At 52.2% G+C, this 20036-nt stretch overlaps 1 protein-coding gene across 3 annotated transcripts in view; it reads right to left on the bottom strand.

Moving 5' to 3' along the window:
- Positions 1-20036, bottom strand: part of SDK1 (sidekick cell adhesion molecule 1) — a 539173-nt gene that overhangs the window by 84728 nt on the left and 434409 nt on the right. For all 3 annotated transcript variants that reach the window (XM_068566067.1, XM_068566068.1, XM_068566066.1), the window contains exons 25-27: positions 15212-15327; positions 13690-13879; positions 11515-11613 (exon numbers count right to left, since the gene is read on the bottom strand). In XM_068566067.1, coding sequence (XP_068422168.1) covers positions 11515-11613; positions 13690-13879; positions 15212-15327 — 405 coding nt within the window. The remainder of the gene's footprint in view (positions 1-11514; positions 11614-13689; positions 13880-15211; positions 15328-20036) is intronic.

Consider the following 20036-nt stretch of genomic DNA (forward strand, 5'->3'; position numbering starts at 1 on the left):
GGCCTTTACACTTTAGATCCATTTATCTCTCTGTTATTTGATGTATTAACCCCCAGCTCTCTTCTGAAGCTCACCCACTGCTACAAGAGTGATGTAAATCCATGGTTTTACACCAGCTCTAACCTCAGTACATCTACGCCGGCTTTTAGGTGTCGTATTATTATTTTTATATTGTCAGGATTTGCAGGTGAAAAGCGACGCCCATGATCGGCAGATTTCGAGGGGCACAGGGGGAGATCAGACGGCATGGAGGCAGCCTCTGTCCGAGGGTGGCGTGGTCCGCCTGGGCACGTGGTTCATCCACAGAGGCTGCAGCAAGCCTCACGGGGGACTGGGGACCTCTATGTCTCCCTGGCCACTGGAGGAAAGTCTGTCTGTGCCCTGTACGAAAGCAACTGACCAACGTCATTATCACACGCACATTCCCAAACTAAAGCAAGGAACTAAGGAAAGGTATTTTGCACAGGCAAACCGAACTTTACAATCCAGCACAAAGACTACACAGGCAGCAAAGACCCCCAATAAGAACATGATCAAACACAATACTTTAAAAACCTCAAGAGGGAGGCGTGGCCCAGGGTGAGTGAGTACGGCCATTCGAATACCACTCCTAGTGATGAAGAGATACCAACCCTCCCCAAAGAACAAAGAGGTAACTTTCCGTTAAAAACAGATGAACGTATGTATGTCTGAGACCCGGGCCCTGTCTGCGTACACACTGAATTTCTGCGTAGGACTGAGCTGACCAGGTTTCTTTTTCAGAGTGTGAGACAGCATGCCTACACCTGAGATGGCGGGACGAGCAGAAACCACCCGACCAGCACGCCCAGGCACCGGGAACACCGGGGCGGCCGCTGCCGTGCAGTTAACACTTGGTGTCCCGGGGGCCCCCGACACCCGTCAGGGAGCTCCCCTCACGACCCCACCAGCCAGCGTTCAGTCCCTTAACTTGTCCCTTCGTATTTCGGAGAGTCATGTGTGTGTCATTAAGACTCCTCATTAATTCAAATCACCTTTCACCTAGTAAGCCTGAATTAATGAGGATGTATACACTTTTAGGAACAGGACATGATTACAGATGTGCTTTCTTTATCCTTTATTCTTTATGAGGTTTCATCTCTTCTCAGATTATCTGCCACTGGAGTTAAAAATCCTGGGATGAAACTCAGATTTTGTTCAAAGGTGCATCTTTGTGAGCTGGGATTTGGGAACAAAATGGGAACCGGTCTCCCTGAAGGTCCTCCCCTCCCCTCCCCTTCCTGGGCTGGCTCAGGTCTGCTCTCCATCAAAGGCTCCACCTCTGCCCTCCCCCGCCCCCAGAGCACGACCCTAGGGTGACCCTTGACCTCGCCTCCACCTGGGCGGTGCTTTCCCATGGTCCCTCGCTCACTCCTTGTCCTTTCTCTTGCCGGCCTCCTCGCCATCCTGGCATTGGATGGCGTGTTGTAATGCTTCTAGATGGTCTCTTGTCTGTCTGTCCGTCTGTCTCCCAGAAGCCCCTGACCATGTAGCAGGATGTCGTCAGGAGACCCGGGTCCTAACCCAGCCTAGCTTTTCTCACCTCGGGCAAGTGTCAACTCTCGACTTTTTGTTTCTAGCTAAGACTAAAGAAAAACATCAGCCCCCGCTCATCAGGGCCCCTGTACTCCAGGCGCGTCACCCCTGCCACGTGCAGACCTCGCAGTGGTCTATGGTCCACGGTCCATGGGGCACATGACAGCGTCTCCATGTCACAACCGAGGACGGGGGCACGGGGCACCCAGTAAACAGGACAGAGCTCCCTCCTGCTCTAAAAGGATAGGATCCTGATGATGTCAAGGAAAGGGGGACAAAATAGAAAACAACTTGGCCACCCAACAGGATATTTTCAAGGTGACTGTGGAAGAGTGGGAGAAATCAGAGAGCATTCAGATGCAGCAAGAAGCACGTCGCCCGGCCAGAGGCTGGACTCCAGCACGAACCCCCGTGGGCGACGTCCCTTCTGGAGGAGGGGATGCATTGTTTCAGAAAGCAGCCGAAGAAATGGGGTGCCTGGAAGAGCCTTGGGGTGCCTGTGCAGGGAGGGGCTCAGGCGAGGGGCAGGTCAAGTCCCCCGCGGCAGGGCCTGGGGCCAAAGCCGCCACGTCTGAGTGGGGGACAGACAGGCGGCGAGGAGCGGGCGGGCTCACCCACGGCTGCAGAGACCAGCCTTCGGCCCGGCCGCAGCCAGGGCGCTGTGCCGGCTGTAAAGGCAGGACACGAGGACAGTAAAGTGTGCAGCGGGACAGCACAGTGACACAAAGGACGGCTGCCCTGCATGTCCAGTCCACAGGCCTGCTGTGGGTCACCGTGGCCAAGCTGCCGGGAGATGAGCACCGAGCTGCATAGCAGGGTGGCAGGGGTAGAGAGGCTGGGGCTGTGCCCCACACGGGATGCTTCCCATTCGATGGGTATTTCTGCCTGAGCCCCGAGGGCTCCAGTCTACCCAGAGAACTGCATGAAATCTGGGCTGTTCTACCTGATCCGGGTCCCACATGGAGCCACTGGGAGAAAATTCCTCGGCCCGAGGGATATATTTGTATCTTCCTGTTATTTGCCCTAAAAGAGAGACAATACCCCTGCTGTCCCCGTCCTGTGGTGTGTCGATAAAGATGAATACCCGCACCTCACCTTGACACGGATGTGATGAACAACGGAGGAGAGGCTTCTACACGGAAACGGCCAAGAGAAACAGCCGAGCGCTGGCTCGCAGGTCAGGAACAAGGAGGGGAGAGCAGAGGGATGAGGGTGTTTGGGGGACAAGGCTCGTCATGTGATTCTGGGTCCAGGAAGCTCAGAAACACGAGCTGAATGTCAGCGACGTGAGGTCAGAGGCCGCGGCCACGCGAGGAAGGAACAGGGAGAGGGACCCACGGCGGGAGGAGAGGCGCCCAGAGCAGCCCGCTGGTGAAGGTCAGGGTGAATCGTGCTGACACAGGCATTCGGAGAAGCAAGGCCACGTACGAGCCGCGGGGCCCCAAGGCGAAGATGAAAGCCGCGGGCAAGAGAAGCCTGAGCAGCTCGGAAGTGCCCGGGAGATGAGGAAACGTGACTCGTCTAGAAAATCAGGACCCGGAGAGGACGAGGCTCCAAGCAGGAGGAAGGTTCCGGGCCGCCCGCGGGGGAGGCGCAAGCAGGAGAGTCTGAGACACGCCGCTGAGGACGGGAGGCGCAAGCAGGAGAGTCTGAGACACGCCGCTGAGGACGGGAGGCCTTGGCGGGGGCCGGCGGGGGTCTCGGCCGCCTCGGTTCAATGAGCTGGCTGCCGAAGGGCCCCAGAATTATTTTGAGAGAATCGTGTAGACATTTTAGGTGGTGGCAGGCTTTTATAAAGACTGGATGCTTCCTGGGTAAACAAAAGGCGTCGATCTGAGAGTCGCCTGTGCGGTGACCACCCCCGGGGCCTCGAGGCCAAGGCCACGAGTGGGGTCCGGTGCTGCCGGCCCCTCTGCAGGCACTGTTGCGGGGTGTGGCTGGTGACAGCCCCACCAACGCCCATTCGTGCTTCGCAGAACCCACAGCAGCTGAGTCTCCCTGCGGGCAAGCGTCAGCCCAGCCCAGATGCCACCCGGCTCGCTGGTTTTACGGCTTATCCGTTTGAGGGCTGGGGGCAGACAGACGCCAACGGTGGAGGAAACGATGCATTTGCGAACTCGGATCGGACTCCGTCGAGCCCCTAATTCCCAGCAGAGCTCTCCCTCACCCTCGTGTGATATGCTGAAGGTCAAGGTGCAGCCCTCGTGGGCAAGCTGACTTCTAACCGGGCGGAGGGGGAGGGTCTGGCGTGTCTGGCAGGGCGGACCCGCGTGGGTTTGAAGAGCGCGTGCATCGCTTGAGTGTAACGGCCTTTGAGGGACTGTGGGGCAGCTGGCAAGTGGCGGAGGGATGGCCTCTCTCAGGTGGCTCCCACCACGCCCCCCAAAGCAAGGCTCTAAATGCCGCCAGCTCTCCCGGGTAAAATACTGACACAAATAAGCAAGTGTTTTTCCTTCCAGGCGCCTCCAGTGTTTCACACTGTTAATCTCTTTTGGAAATGCAAGAACACGCTTTGGTATAGATGACAAAAGCACTCGCTGCAGAGGTGGTTATGTACTCAGAAGGCCACGCCGCCGGAGCGGGAACACTGATTCAAGGCCCCTGGATGCAAAGTGAGTCTCGAAGAAAGATGTTTTCCTTTCTCCCCTGTGGACACCAGTCTGAATCTTTAGAAATCGTTTTCCCGTCTTTCCTACAGCATCTACCATTTAGTGCGCCGGCTGTAATGATATCCAGGTGACAGGTTACCCAAGACAGCGTTCGTTACAATGACCACTCAACGCCGTTACAGCCACGCAGGCTCACGTGTGATGTCTCCCGCTTTGGAGGGACGCGGAGCACTGTTTCGTTTAGCCTCTGTTTGGCCACGGTTGGAACCGTCGAAGGATTAAAGTACGACCCCCTCCTTACCCGGAGTTTTGTGATTTTTCAGTGACCCCCAGGGACTACAGATCCACACCCAAACTTCTCAGTGCCTCGGGGGCGTCCTGTAACCCGGCCCCATGCTGCCTTCCAGCATAAACCCTCCGTTCCAGCCGCCAGCGTGGCGGAGAGCAAAGCCGTGCCACATGCCCTTGGTGGGTGCGGAGTAAGTACTGAGTGTAAATACACAGTGATGCAGAACACTCCCCGGTCCGAGAGAAGGGGTGAGACGCCGAACGGCCACAACGTTCCAGCTGGCGCTGGCCAGGCACTTGCTGGGAGGCGGGCCCTGTTCTGGCTTCTCTGTGCACCCGCGTACTGGCCCTACCAGGGAGGTACATGCCGCCCCCCTTGAGGGTGGGGAAGCCCAGGCACACGGAGACTAAGTGACTGGTGTGAATTCACTCGCCGAGGTTGGCGCCCGGCCACGTGGCTGCGGGGTTGCCCCCTCCACCCAGCCTGTCCACCACGCAGGGTTTAAAACACAGGGGAGGCTCAAAGGGGGCAGCCCGTGCTGCGTCTCACCCGCTGCAGCCCGAAGAGGCTGGGCTGCGTGCGACCCTCTGTCGTGCCACACCTGCCCTGACGTCCCCGTGGACACGACGCCCGGCCAGTGCCCGTGGCGAGACTTCAGGCCATGTCACTGCGAGTCCAGGGTGGGGAGGAGAGGGGAGGGCCGTCACTTTGTAAAATAATTAATTAATTAATTAATTAATTAATCTTTGGCTGCGTTGGGTCTTCGTTGCTGTGCGGGCTTTCTCTAGTTATGGCGAGTGGGGGCTACTCTTCGTTGCGGTGCGCGGGCTTCTCGTTGCAGTAGCTTCTCTTGTTGGGGAGCACGGGATCTAGGCGCACGGGCTTCAGTAGTTGTGGCACGTGGGTTCAGTAGTTGCGGCTCACAGGCTCAGTAGTTGTGGCTCGCAGGCTCTAGAGCGCAGGCTCAGTAGCTGCGGCATACGGGCTCAGTTGCTCCGCGGCATGTGGGATCTTCCCGGACCAGGGCTCGAACCCGTGTCCCCTGCATTGGCAGGCGGATTCTTAACCACTGCACCACCAGGGAACTCCCGAGGACTGTCACTTTAGAGCAAAGAACGGAGGGACCCTGGTGCGCTCTGAACCCCAGCAGAGGAGGCCTGTCTGCATGTGAGAGCGACCGCTCGACCCACCAGGAAAAAGCCAAACAAACAGATTCAATAATGTGAGCTTTTAAAGTTTATGTGAAAAGCACTATAACAGAAACTAAGAGGGAAAACTTTGGCAACAGATGTGACACTTAATATTCTTAGTGATCATATGGGCTAATATTTACTGAACTGAAGGTCCTGACCCCAGAGCCAGGCCTCCAGCCCAGATGCGACCTCAGGGCCAGGCCGCTCAGTCACTGGGTCTTTATGTTGCTGCCAGTGTGTAAAGAGTATGTGAAAATCAACAAGGAAAGGGTGAGTCCCCAAGAAACAGTGGTCAAAGGGCCAATGTTATGGGCCGAACTGTGTCCCCTCCCCAGACTCATATGTTAAAGTTCTAACCATGAGCACCTGAGAATGTGATTGTATGTGGAGCCAGGGTCTTTACAGAGGTGATTAAGGTAACGTGAGGTCATGTGGGTGGGCCCTAATCCAATAGGACTGGTGTTAGGGAAAGGAGGTCAGGACACAGACACATGCAGAGGGCAGACCATGTGAGGACACAGGGGGAAGACGGCCGTCTACATGCCAGGGAGGGAGGCCTCAGGAGGAACCAACCCTACCAACACCTGGATCTTGGATTTCCGGCCTCCAGAAGTGACAGAAAATAAATTTCTGTTGTTTACACCGCCCACTTTGTGGTACTTCATGCAGTCCTAGCAAACTAATACAGGACATAAACTGGAAATTCCCAAGAGGAAAAAAAATACTCGTGGCCAAGAAACTTTGAAAATATCCCCTCAAAATATAAATAATATACTTTACCTATCAAACTGGCCAAGTTACTTAACACCCAGTGCTGGTGAGGGTGGGGTGACATGGGCTAATTAACACAGTGTTTCTGAAAATTTGAAATGTGTGTGAAGATCCTTAAAAATGTCCTAACACCTGCTCTGAGTTATTCTACTTCTAGGACTATATCCTGAGGAAATCACCAGAAATGCTACAAACATTTACCTCTAAGGATGGTAGTCTCAGACGAAAAGCCTTCCTGTCATTTAAAAATAATAAATATGAGTAAACTGTTACATATAGAATGGATGAACAACAAGGTCCTATTGTACAGCACAGGAAACTATATTCAATATCCTGTAATAAACCATAATAGAAAGGAAAAAAATAATAAACATGATATTAAGTAAAGGAAAGCTTCTAAGTGCGCCGTTGAACTGGCAAGAGGGAAGGAGAAATGGTAGGGATTGGAGAGGAAACGGGAACAGCATTTCAGAGACATTAAGATGCCCAGGGCAGCCCAGGGATAAATGAACAAGGAAGGCCCGGCTCATCTGCTGTCGGGGAAATCCAGCACAAAACCACAAGGAGACACCACTGAGCCTTCCAGGATGGCACAAAAAATTAAAGTCTTGAGTCTACCCAGTGTTGGCAAAGGTGTATCAAGCGATGGGGACCCACGTGCCTGCTGATGGGAGGGTAAACTGGGGTTACCACTTAGGAAAACAGTCTGGCGTCACTGTGTAAAGTGGAAAACGTGCAGACTCTATGACCCAAGGAGGCTGTGCCTAGGTGGGCACAGGTGCACCAGGAAGGGAGCCTCCGAATGTCCATGTCAGAGAACAGAGGGGTGACCTGCTGTACGCAGGATTGGACCACCAGGGAGCACGTTGATGCCGCCATAGAGACAAGCCAAGATTCACAAGGTGGAAAGAAAAAGCAAGTCACAGAAAAATATGTAACGGGAACTTATACAAAGTGTATGGCGTGCAATGCTAACATTAAGTTGTTTGGGCTTCAACATAACACTAGTACAATCGTAAAGGAAAAGAAAGCAAAGACAAACACAAAATTCAGGGGCATGTCTACCTCTTGTTGGGCTTTCAACGGTACTGGTGGCGTTCTACGTCTTCAACTGGGAGCAGGGACATCTGTATCTTTTTATTATTCACTATAACATAAATACACTAGCATGAAGAGATTCCTTTGTAAGTATGAACTATTTTATAGTTCAAATACTAGAAAATGACTGGGAGAAAAAAAGTTGACATTTTTAGGTGGTGGAATTGTGGGTGATTTCCATTTTCTTCTTGTTACTTTTGTGAATTTTATTTAAGAATTTTTTAGTGAATATGCTATTTTTATTTTATAGTTGCCCTTTTTAAATTATAAAGTATTTCAAACATGCAGAAAAATACTTGGAATAATATAGATCACACACCCATGTATTCATCACACACTGAACAAATCTTGAGATTTTGCCAAATTTTTATGTTCTGTTTTTGTTTTTATAAGAGAGAAAATATGACAGAAAAAAGTTGAAGCTATTCTGGTGGTCTTATTGGATCCTCTTCCTCAAAGGTAACCCCTATTCTCAACTTATTGCAAACTCCTGCCAAGTTTTTATACTTTTACTATATACGTGTAGCCATAAATGATACATGGTAATGTCTGTGGAGTGCTTAAATGTACAGAGACATTCTTAAGCTGGATATATTCTTCTGCAACTTGCTTTTCTTCACTCAACAGATGTTTGTGAGACTTATTCATGTTGACACATGTAGGTCTTGTTCATTACTTTAATTGCTACCGTGATTTCTGCTGTAATGAATAGCCTGCAATTTACCTTTTCATTGCCTTATTGATGGACATTTGGATTGTTTCCAGTTCCTTCTTTTTTAAAATTTTCTGTTCTTTAAGGCAGCTCTGCAGTGGATCTCCTTGTGCGTTTCTTCCTGTGAACAGGCGTGAGGATTTCTCCAGGGTTAAGACCCGGAGGGAGAGCAGCTGGGGTACGGGGTGCACCCATGCCCGGATCGCCCCACCGCAGCTGTGCCAGGTCACGCTCCCAACAAGAGTGTGTGACGCTGCGTCCCCAAACCCTCCCCTCTGCTGGGGATCGTCAGACTTTCTGTGGTTCTAAACTGGATGAATGTGAAACGCTATCTAAATTATCTGCATTGTACATGTGCTTTTATGGTCAGAAAAAACTGATGTTGAAGACACCCTTAAAAGTAGGTGACACGATTCTAAAGTGAGCCGCCGGTCTCCTGTGGACAGAGGATTCGTGCTGTGACTGTGAGCGCAGGTGCTTTGGGAGCAAAGAGGAGAAGAGCCCAGCCCAGGTCGGGATGGGCGAGGGGGTAGGCCGCAGGCAGAGATGCCATCTGATGTGACTGCCAGAGGAAGAGCAGCGACCCGGGGAAGGGGGTCTCTCCTGGCAAGGAGCCAGGCGAGTACCACGGCTCAGAGCTGCTTGGGGCCGGAACCTCGCCGTGTCGGCAGGGAAGCCCTCGGATGAGCACTTCAAAGCCACAGCAACAAAACCAGAGCACACGGCTGTCTGTGCGAAGAGGGAATCCCACGTCAAGGGCACACTTTCCTTCTGCACATCCCCGTGGAGTCCTGCTGTCAGAACTAATTCTTATCGGCCCAGGAAAGCTGCAGAGAGCACAGAGATGATCCCAGAATCGGGACGAGCCGGGGTGTCAGCAGAGGCGGTGGCGGGGGCCTGGGGCAGCAGGGCCTCCTTCCCCAGGCGCCGGGGCCCCCGCTCCTCACAGAGAACCCCACTCTGGAAGGCTCCTAGGGCTGGAAGTGACACGTGGAATTTCACATCTTGTGCTCTGAAAATGCTTCCTGCTCCACAGCGTGCTGGGCATCCCCTGGGTAAACAGGCGGCTCGCTCTGCTTGCTCCAGGGAAGGCTGCAGGCTGGGCGCTGAGCCGGGGGCAGGCCCTGCCGGCGCGCGGGCTCCAGGAAACCCGGCGAGTAGCGGCTCCGCAGAGCACTCCCGCCCCAGGGCCTGAGACCGGCCTGCAATGGTCCCCCAGCTGGCGGGAGCCGAAATGCACACTGCAACAGAGCCTTCTCCGGCTGTTTATCGTGATTTTAACAGCAAGAACCTGCAGTTCCAGAGGTCACCTAGTTCAGAAACACTGTCGTCCCAGCAAAGTGGCTGCAGGAACTGCAGAAGGAGAGAGTGGAGCCGAAGGGCCCCTGGCCTGCTGTGCAGATGACTTGGGAGCCCCAGGCTCCGTCTTAATGAAGCCGGAACTCAATAAATATCTGCCTTTCTGTTCACCCTTTTCACGGCTGCCAGATATTATCCAAAAGACATATCCGATCATGTCACTTCGCTGCTCAAGGTCCTTGGGTGACTCCCAATGGTCCTCAGCACAGATTTGCAAATTTTTTAAAAAAAATGAAGTGAAACCCTTTTCTAAACCAAATCTTACAATCCTCAGCTCAAAAGCAGGTCTCAGTGGTGCATTTTACTGCTGTTTGTAAGCCGTGTTCGTGGTCCTACTGTCAATCCCCGGTACCCAAGCAGGCGTACGCGGGGTCTGCCGAGGGTGGGCAGGAGGTTAATACCGCATCTCAGGTCTGGCCTGTGTCGGGCGCGTACGCCGGGCCTCGTGCCTGGCCTTTGAAGGCCCACTTTGCAAGGTCTGGGCCTCTGGCCCCTCCTGCACGCGAAGCACGGCCTTCCCAGTGGTTCACAGCCCGGCCCAGCCCGCGTCTCCCTCCGGGAGGTCTGTGCTCCCACAGGCAAAAGGCAGCGCTCCGTTCAAGGATTTGGAAACCACTTATGCAACCGAGCGGGATCCTACGGGGCCTTCCCAGGATGGACCCTCCCCGTACCCTCTGCTGCAGCTCCTCTCTGAGGCACCCAGATAACGGTGTCTGATGCGCTTACCCCGAGTTGTTTTACAGACGCTCAAACCTCCACCGCGTGGAAGACGTTAACTACTCGATGACCCTGAGCACGTAACGTAGCCCCCAGACCTCCTGGAGGCTGAGGATTGATCACGTGAACCCCTGCGACACTGCCCTGTGACCTCACCATCAACCACTCAGAGAGCTGCGCGTGAGCCGATCACACACCCCGCGACCCCCCTCCCTCCCCTGGCCTTTAACAATGCTTTGCTGAAACGCTTCGGGGAGTTGGGGTGTTTTGAGCACCAGCTGCCCTGGCCGCCTTGCTTGTTGCCCTGCAATGAAGGCTGTGCTTTCCTTCACCGCAACCCAATGTCAGTAGATTGGCTTTACTGGGCGCGGGCTAGCGGACCCAAGTTGTGGTTTGCTACGACTCATCCTCAAGATAAAGCCCGACCATGCCTTCCGCCCACTGAGCCCCCTGGCCCAGGAGGCGCAGCTTGCAGGGCGTTTCCTGGAACCCCTACCGCATCGTGACCACGTGGTAGCGTCGCTGGTGTCTACCCCACGAGGACGGCCCACCTGCATCTTATTCACTCCTTACCTACCACTCTGAGCACGAGCCCTGGCATATCCGAGGCCCTTAATTTGTCCTGGTGAAAGGGTGAACAAATAAAGGGGCTGATGATTTTTTAAAATAAAATTTGCTGCCTTTGGGAAACTAGGACAAATTAAGGCTTTTCATCAAAGTTATCAGAGCTGGCTCTCTGAATGAAAAGTTCAGAGTAAACCATTTCCCTGAGACCTAAGCATGCAGTTCACTCGGGAAACTTCCTCAAAGGGTTAGGTGCAGGCCCTGCAGCAGAAGACAGACGTTTCCGGGACTTCGGAGCAAAGCCCGGGAGTGAATCTTCTATGAAAAACAAGCCCGTGGTTTTCCAAACACACATCAAAATAGCTGGGTTATTTCAGAGCGGATGGAAAGTCAACTGCAGATGGTACTGCCACGAACCATGAACGAACACGAAATTCTGGGCTAACAAAATGTAAATTTCATTCTGCAAAGAAACCTTAGCGCAGGACACATTTAGAGGGCTGCAGTCTCTCAGTTCAGAAGATGCCAGGCTGCTGTAGACAGGATTTTTTCTTTAACCTCTTAGACATCTAATAAAAATAGATGAAATCGATCTATTTGTTCTCTCTCTCTAAGCTGTGATCCCTTTAGTCACTGCCGCTCCCTTACCCAGAATAACGCCATTGGGCTCCTCCGGCGGCTGCCACACGATCCGCACAGACGTGAGTCTCACCTCTGGGAACACAAGCCTCACGGGTGGGCCTGGGGCTGAAGGGAAAAAAAGACCGGTGATCCAGGCACCGCTGGGATGTCATGTGGGAACACGACGGGGCCTCATGGGGGAGGATTCTGTGGGCTGGCCAAGGACAGGCATGACTGCCGATGACACCATTCATGGGTGAATTCCTCTAAGTTCTGGGAGAGTGACTTTTGGAATCTCTGTGTGTCTCCCTAACGATTTTGAGAAAACGCCTCATTTTGAATCCAGCTCATCTGCTTTCCAAGCAGCGTAAGCAGTGCCCATGAGCTATGCTGCGAGTCCTGTGAGCGTGTCACCTAAGGTAGCTGCCCAGTTGTTAAACAGCATCGTAGAGGGTACGTCAAGTCACAGGAGAGACTTCACCAATCTGAGCTGATTCCTCTCCTGGGCTGGACATCCACCAAGCAGGTGTCAGATAAATAAGGTGGCCGAAGGTCCCTCCCACCTCCAAATGGAGGTTACAATTATTGACCAAGTAACATGGCTATAACCAATGATTTTTCTCTTAGGCACACAACCCCTCTCCTGCGTTGTCCCAGAAAATTAAGAGCTGATGCCCACAAACACACGTAATAGCGCTTCTGTGTGGTCTGGTGCACCAGTAATTCAAAAACCAGCTACGTATCCCGGCACCATTGAACAATAGGGTCACGGCCATCGTAAAATATATTTACTTAAATGGAGAGGCGAGTAAGTGTGTGGCCAGCATGGGAACTTCTCGTTGGAACTTAAGAACTGACTGGTTCCCAGGTAGGAGGAAATGAGCACGCCGCAATCAATACAAAAATAAAATGACGTGCGTTACAGTCATTGCAGGGCTGTTGAATTCCGCCTCGAGCTATTAAGTTGAGAACAGTATTTTAAATTATAAACACGTGTTATGACCCCTGTGTTCGGGTGAAATAAATGAAAGAAGGAGGCCACGGGCTCACACACCGGGACCAATTCACCAATAGGGAACTCTGACGTCTGTCTTCTGTGGTTTCTGCCCCCTCGCTGTCCCCCAGGCTGATCATTTGTATCACAACGAAATGAGGGGAAGGAGAAACACGTTTATATCGGGATTGTGAGAGAAAAAGAGAAATCAGTCCATGACGCCCCAGCCTATACTTTGGGAAGAAACCATGATAACTGCCCGAGTCTGAGGAACAGTTACTAAAAGCCCCTGTTACTTTTTATGTGTGTGGCCCTCGACAGACCACATAGTTTTGCAAAGACATGACCTTGAGGTCACACGGTCCCTCTCAGACCCCAGCCGCCCTGAGACCAGCTCCCAGGGAAGGACCAGGTTCAAGGCGCCCCCTCTTCTGACACAGGGGAGGCCCAGCTACGGGTGTCCCCCAGCAACACGGAGAGAATGTTGTCAACTCAGCGGTCAGAGTGCATTGGGGGGTTGATTTAATTACTTCAGTAAAGATGCTTAAGAAAATCTATGGGTGTTTCACTTCTGTCAGCTGCTTCTGAGCCTGGGTTTTTTGGGGGGAGATTGGCATTTTCCCCCAGAATATTCATCACAGTCTATTTAACGAAGATCATGTAAAGGAGCTAACCTTTAAGTGTTTGACATCTGCAAAGTGGAGAAACGTATTTCCTGATGATTTAGACAATGCCGTCAAGGTGTACTTGTTACTGCGGCTGCGAACCCCGGGTATCCTGGGAGCCCATCACACACCGCACTCTGTGGGGCCTCTAATGATCCCTTACTATGCAAACGAGAGCGGGAAGCCCAGAGAATCTAGAATCGAGGCATGGGGTCTGCAGTGGGGTTTTTCAGCCAGGTTTGTGCCAACACCACCAGGCCTTAGGTTTTTCTGGCCCAGCCTGCCCGGCCTTTACTGCACTGCCTACAGCAGAGCTACGATGAAATTGTGCTCAGGCTGATAATCAGGCTGTGAACATTCACTCCGGCTGAAACTGGCCATAGAAGCGCTCAGCGACCAGAAAACAACTTTGTTTTGTTTTCCTGTGCTGAAACGAAGAAAAAAGAGTGTTTTGAAAATTAAGTTAAAAATGACAACCATCCAAAGGGTTTGGATGGCGACAGCAAACCTGGGAGACGGGCAAAGGTGCAGCCGTCGACGTACCGTCATCTTTGGTCCGCTCCAGGATGGGGGGCGAGCTGGGGACCCCGTTCCCGATGCGGGTGAAGGCCAGCACCTGGAGCTCGTACAGCACGAACTTGCCCAGACCCGCCAGAAGCGCAGACTGCGTGTGGTTCCCTCGGACCACGTGGCTCCTGGGCTCAGGATCCAGATCTCTGGCGCGGAACAGGATCTGAGCATGACACACAAGGGGGGCGGTCAGGAGGACGGTGTGCAAGGAGGGGCCTCGGCGGGCCTGGGTCTCAGGACCACGCGGCAAGGACCAGGCAACTGAGGGTCCTCCCCCTGGGCAGCTGTGTTGAGGGCTTAGGGATCTAATTCCTATCCGCTGGCATTTTGGGGGAAAGATGGAGATGAAGCAACCGGACTCCAGACTGGAAGGCAGCTGGAGCTGTGCCCCAGCCATGGCCGGACTGGGAGAGCCAGACGCCCCGCTGTAATTCACAGGGTTTCAGGTGCCCAACGGCAGCCACTAGAACCAGGGCTCGCTAGGAACACGGAGACGTTCTGCTTCCTGTACAAGCAGCCAGCAGCAGCCACTCGCTTGCCCGGCTTCTTGGGAGATTAGGCTCCTGCCTCAGGAGACCTGTGCTCTCCCCCTGAACCCGAGGCCCCGCCCCAGGGCTATTTACTGCCCACGCCGCAGACACGGCACGCTGAGATGCCCCCTCCACGGCCCGCCTGCTCCTCCTTATTCCCTAAGCTCACCCTCTCGGAACTGGTCCCTAAGATCAGGGACCAGAAGGCCGTAAAAGAGGGGGTCATCAGGGAGGACTTTGAAAAGGGCTTGGCGAGCGCTTTTCTCCAGGGTCCAGGTAGGGGGTGTGGAGTGCTGGTCACTGAACCCACTCAGTGGGATCGCCATGTCTAAAGGGGCCAGAAGGGAGCCATCAGAATGCCGGGGTTGGGGGAGGGCATGAGAACAGGTGGGGGAAACAGAGAATAGGATCTAAATGATGGAAAGCGGGGAGGAGAAGGCAGCAGCGCATGAGACAAGCGTGGCCTTGTGGCCAAATCCAGGAAGATCTGTCCTGCTTCTTGGGGGAGGGGACAGAACAAAAACAGAGTAGGTTTTTAAGGGTCTGGGTAAACACACACAAGACTAAACCCAGAAACGTCTTCCTGAGAAGCTGGAAGGTGTCCAACCCTCACCGCTGATGACACACGTGCAGACACACGTGCAGGGATCTAATGATACGTCCTTAGCATTTTACAGAATAAGCCACTTCTCACACCAACCCTGGGAGGGAGCTACCATCATTCCTCCCACTTTACAAGTGAGGAAACAGGCTCGGAGCTTTTAGTGCCTTGTCTTGGCCCACATGAAGATGGTACACTGATGCCTCATCTCCAGGCCGTGATGAAGGTAGATGAGACAAGTGATGTGGAATCAGGAAACAGGCCAGAGCTGGAGATCGGCAGGAAAACATGAGCTCACGGGTTTGGGGAGACAGGTGCCAGCACCTTCACAGCGTGAGCAGAGGAAGGTCACCTGAGCACATACCTTGTAGCCCAATATGAGCCCATTCTGGTCCTGTTCGGGCACCAAAGCCCATGTCAGTAAAATCTGGGTGGAGCTGACGGCCTCGGCTGACACATTTTCAGGGGCGGCTGAAGGAACTGCAGAGAATGAGTTAAATAGATTGGCACCCAAAGTCTAAAGGCTTCTACAAATAAAGGTCTAATTTTTACCCACATAATCAAGTTGTCCTTGAAACAGCAATGTATTCTGAACATTTTGCAGTGATCAGATTAAACCTGCACAGAAATGTAAATCTCTTTAATATTAGCAACAAATTCCATAAATCCTGGGTATTTAGGAGCTCAGTTTTACCTGAGTCCACCCAGCAAGAAAATAAGCTTCATCTGATTCTTATATTAACTTGTGAGAACTGTGACTTTCATCTTAGATGGAAATCCTCACTTTCAGACACCAGTTTACTGACATCTCTAAACGGGGCACTTTGTGGGGGACAGGTGGGTGGAGAGGGGAGGAGGTGAGGTTCTGATCTGCACCAAGGGGAGGGGAGGGGAGGGGAGGGCAGGGCAGGGGAGGGCAGGGGAGGGGAGGGGAGTGCAGGGGAGGGGAGGGGAGGGAGGGGAGGGGAGGGGAGGGAGGGGAGGGGGAGGGAGGGGAGGGGAGGGGAGTGCAGGGGAGGGGAGGGGAGGGAGGGGAGGGGAGGGGAGGGAGGGGAGGGGGAGGGAGGGGAGGGGAGGGGAGGGAGGGGAGGGGAGGGGAGGTTTACCAAGTGCACATCCCTGTGTGGGGGTAACAGGCACCAAGAAAAGGGCAGCTCTCAGCACCCCCCAGAGCCTCCACGGTCGAAAAGGAGAACACGTCAAGTTCACGAATCTCATGGGTACATAACACATGATGGGGCTTTGGCATCTTCTCAGTCACCCCTCAGGACCACCCTGTGGGCTGGTTCACTCATTCATTCATTCACTCACTGATTCATTCACTTGCTCACTCATCCATCCATTCGCTCACTCATCCATTCACTCATCCATCCATTTGCTCACTCACGCATAAGTACTTCCTCCTCGTGGCACAGCCACTGTGAAGGTGACTTTGTTAGTCAGTTGGTCTGAATCCGGAAAGTAACGTGTGTTTGCACGATGACAATGCTCCCAACCTATGATTCCTAGAGTTCCTACACTGAAGTGATTTGGTCTTTGTTATGGATTGAATTGTGTCCCCTCAAGTTCCTGTGCTGGAGTCCTGACCCCACGACCCAGAATGTGACCTTATTTGGAAACAGGGTCGTTGCAGACGTAATTAATAACATGAGGTCACACGGGGGTAGTGTAGGTCCTAATCCAATAGGACTGGTGTCCGTACGAGAAGAAACAGATGTGCACGTGGGGAGAACCCCCAGGCAGGACTGGGCTTGCGCTGCCACAGCCCAGGAGCTTCTGGAAGCTGGGGGCTGGCTGTGACAGACCCTCCCGGGCCCTCCAGAGGGGGAGTACGGCTCTGCTGACACCTCGCTCTCCATCTTCTGGCCTCCAGAACTACGAGAGAATATATTTCTGTTGTTTGAAGACACCAGCTTGGGTCCTTTGTTACCGCAGCCCCAGGAAATGAACACAGGCTTTAAGAAAAAATGCCAGGATTCATGCTGGGCCTGGAAGAGGTGCTGCTCTGTTGTCTGCAAGCTTGACCTGGTCGTTCCCACAACTGGCAGGTCTGGGATGGAGAGAAGAGGAGGCCCAGCAACAGGCTGCCACCTCACAGGGCGAGCTTCTGGGAGACACTGAACCTGGGCTTGGCCACCTCTGTCCTGGGAGGGCTGCCAGCCCCAGGAAAGGGCGACTTCCCTGGCTTGATGCCCAGGAGGCAGTGGCCCCCCTCCCCTTGTCCACTTGCTACACTGACTGACTGTCCTCAGAGCTCAGGCACCAGACCGGCTGCCAGTGCGGGGTTGGCCGACGCGCCCACAAAACAGAGATGCCACTGTTGGTGCCTGTTAGTCCCAAGCACAGGGGCCCTCCTGACATTTCTGGAGGGAGAAGATGCCAGTCAGCCCACCGGGTCGATAAAAACTTTTTCTTCCCAAATATGTCAGTTGAGAGTCACTCATTCCGTTATTCAGTCATTCAACAAAATAATATTAATTTATTAGAGCAGATAAGTGTCACAGGAAAAGAATCTTCATGGTTTCCGGTTAACTCAGCCCCCTGAAGGGGAGCATGCCTGCCACACATGCCACCCTGTGTCCCCCTGCCTCTGGCGGTGGCTCCCATGGCGCCACCTGTGCTCTCTGTGCCTTGGGGGCTCCCACCGGGTGTCGTAACTTCCGAGGCAGTTACCAGGACATTGTTTACACCCATGCTTATTTTATAAAAAATCGAGTGATAAGCTGGCACCTGGAATCAACTGTGAACTAAAGGAGTCATTATCATTCAAAGAGAAGGTAAGCCTACCATTTATCTGACTTCGTTTTCTGACTTTATTTAGAATCAGGTGAGAGCAGAAAATATACTCTATGCCCAAGATGCTAGTGCTATGTTCTAAACTCCTGTCCCTGTCTGTGAAGAGAGAAGCCATTGTCATAGCAACACAAATGGTCAACCTCTCAATCCTTAACTGTTTCCTTTGGGTTAATCTTTGAAACCGTAAGTGCCCAATTCTCACTGTAGATCTACAAATAATAGCTGATTTTCTAAGATGCAGTGACATGTGCATCCATTTACTGGCAGGCCATCCACATCTCCAGAGAATGAGGGCAACCCCGTGATCACAGCAACTCAGCCCTGGCGCCTAGAACACAGCTGGTTTCCTAACGAGAAGACAGGCAGAGAAAATCGCAGTGTTCAGGATGAACATTTCAGCTGATTCGAGTCCCACCAGGATAAACTCTGCCATCTAATTACAAAGTATTTATGTTTTTAAGATTTGAAAAAAAAAATCTTATTCATTACCTAACTTGAAGGAGATTCAACTTCTTTCCCAACCTGAAATCTTGAGTTTTGAGACCGTCCTAGAATCTCCCCTTTCATTAAAAACAATACCATTTAAAATGCGTTTTTCCTTCAGTTGTTCTCTCTCCTCTACAGGGTTTCTCACTCCTCAGCTCACAGCTACTCCTCACGTAGTCTCTTTGATTTTTAGGGCCTCATTTACCCTTATAATATATCGTAATATATCATAAGGTGTCATGAAACCAGCTCGATCGCATTTCAAAACGGGAAACCTCATTTAAATGTGGTTCAAGATGTTCTGCTCGGTGCCTCCATCACTGGCTTTCAGCACGTCTGCGCACCGTGCTGTTTCTAAGCACCGATGGACGGCTATCTTCACTGAGGTGATGCTGGGTTCCAGAGGTGGGTCTGCAGTTCTCCTCTCCTCCCCAGCTCTCTCCGACCCCTCCCCGTCCCCATCAGCGGTGGTGGCAGCACTCTGCCAGTGGGCCCGTGTAGCCCCTTCACGCTCTTCGCCAAATGCTGAGCGGTGATTGGCAGGACCAGTCCGCTGAAGGGGCTGATTTCTCTGCTGGGGAGGCCACCTGTCCAACCTCGGCAGCACCAGGGAAGACATGACATCAAAGCTGCCACAGCTGGGAGGGGCTTGTGGGTCAGAGGTGAGAAGCTTCCTGCAGTAGAAGGTTCTGCAAGCTCCATTTGGAGGTGGGGGTACTGAACCCCTCCAGGAGCAGCCCCAGATGGAGGGGCCAACATGACAGCACCAGTTTCCCTAGAGGAGAGAACAGCCCATGAGGGGTCCCAAGGAGCCCACTCTTCTGGTATTAAAAATATCTGAAATCTGAACCACCCATATCTTGAAATGAAGATCAATAACCCTATTATCAAGTTGTAATGGAAACACCTGTTGAACCAAAACTGTTCTCTTCTTCTCCAAGAGGTATGTGTTGAACCAAAATTTCTCACTGAACAAATATTCAGTTGAAAACGAAAGATAATTTTCTGCAAGCCGTAACAATCAAAAGAAGAAAGAACGGGATAGCTGGCAAAGCAAAGTGTAAGCTGTAGGAACAATTCTCACTCGAGATCGGAGGCTTTCTCAGCAAGCGAACTATGAGCACGGCCACCGTCAGCTCCGCTGGCCTCTGCACACGGCCCTCTTCCGGCCACACGTACACACATTCGCCAACCGAGACAACAGCGAGCCCACGGTGCTTTTCCGGGTACAAAATCTATACCTCAGACAATGACACTGCTCAGCAAAGTCTTTTCAGAGTCTGCGTAAGAGACGATCCAAGATTGTCTGAGGAGAGCAGAGGTAGAAGAAAACACTGGAGTGAGTTCACACAAAGAGTGATGGCCTCTGACCACTGTAAAGATGGCTGTTCAGCAGCTGGAAAGATTTTTACAAAAATATAGTCTCAGTGCAGCAATTTTGCCACTGGTTTACTTCGTTCTTTGAAAACTTACCCCAAAATATTATTTTCTGTTTTTAATGACACTTTCTTCATCTTTACATAACATTTAGTTTGTTGTTTTCTGAACACTATCTTGAAAAGTGTAGCTAGGTGTACAATTTGAGGTTGACAGTTATTTTCTTTCAGCTCCTTCAAGATTATGATTCCATTGTCCTCTGGCCTCTCTTGTTCTTGAGAAGTTGGCTTCAAATGGTCTTTGTAGGTAAGATGCCTCTGCTCCAGACGTTTTTAAGATTGCTCTTTGGCTTTTGTATTTGCCGTTGTAGTGAAGTGCATTTTGGTGCAGATTTATTTTTATTTATTCTGTTCAGGATTCATGTCTTCAGTCTGATACATAATGTCTTATATCAGTTCTGGAATTTCTCAGCCATAATCTCCACATATTTCCTCCCTCTCATTTCCTTCCCCTTTCTCTTCTGAGCCTTA

The sequence above is a fragment of the Eschrichtius robustus genome, chromosome 16 (genome assembly GCF_028021215.1).
Source record: "Eschrichtius robustus isolate mEscRob2 chromosome 16, mEscRob2.pri, whole genome shotgun sequence".
Lineage (NCBI taxonomy): Eukaryota > Metazoa > Chordata > Mammalia > Artiodactyla > Eschrichtiidae > Eschrichtius > Eschrichtius robustus.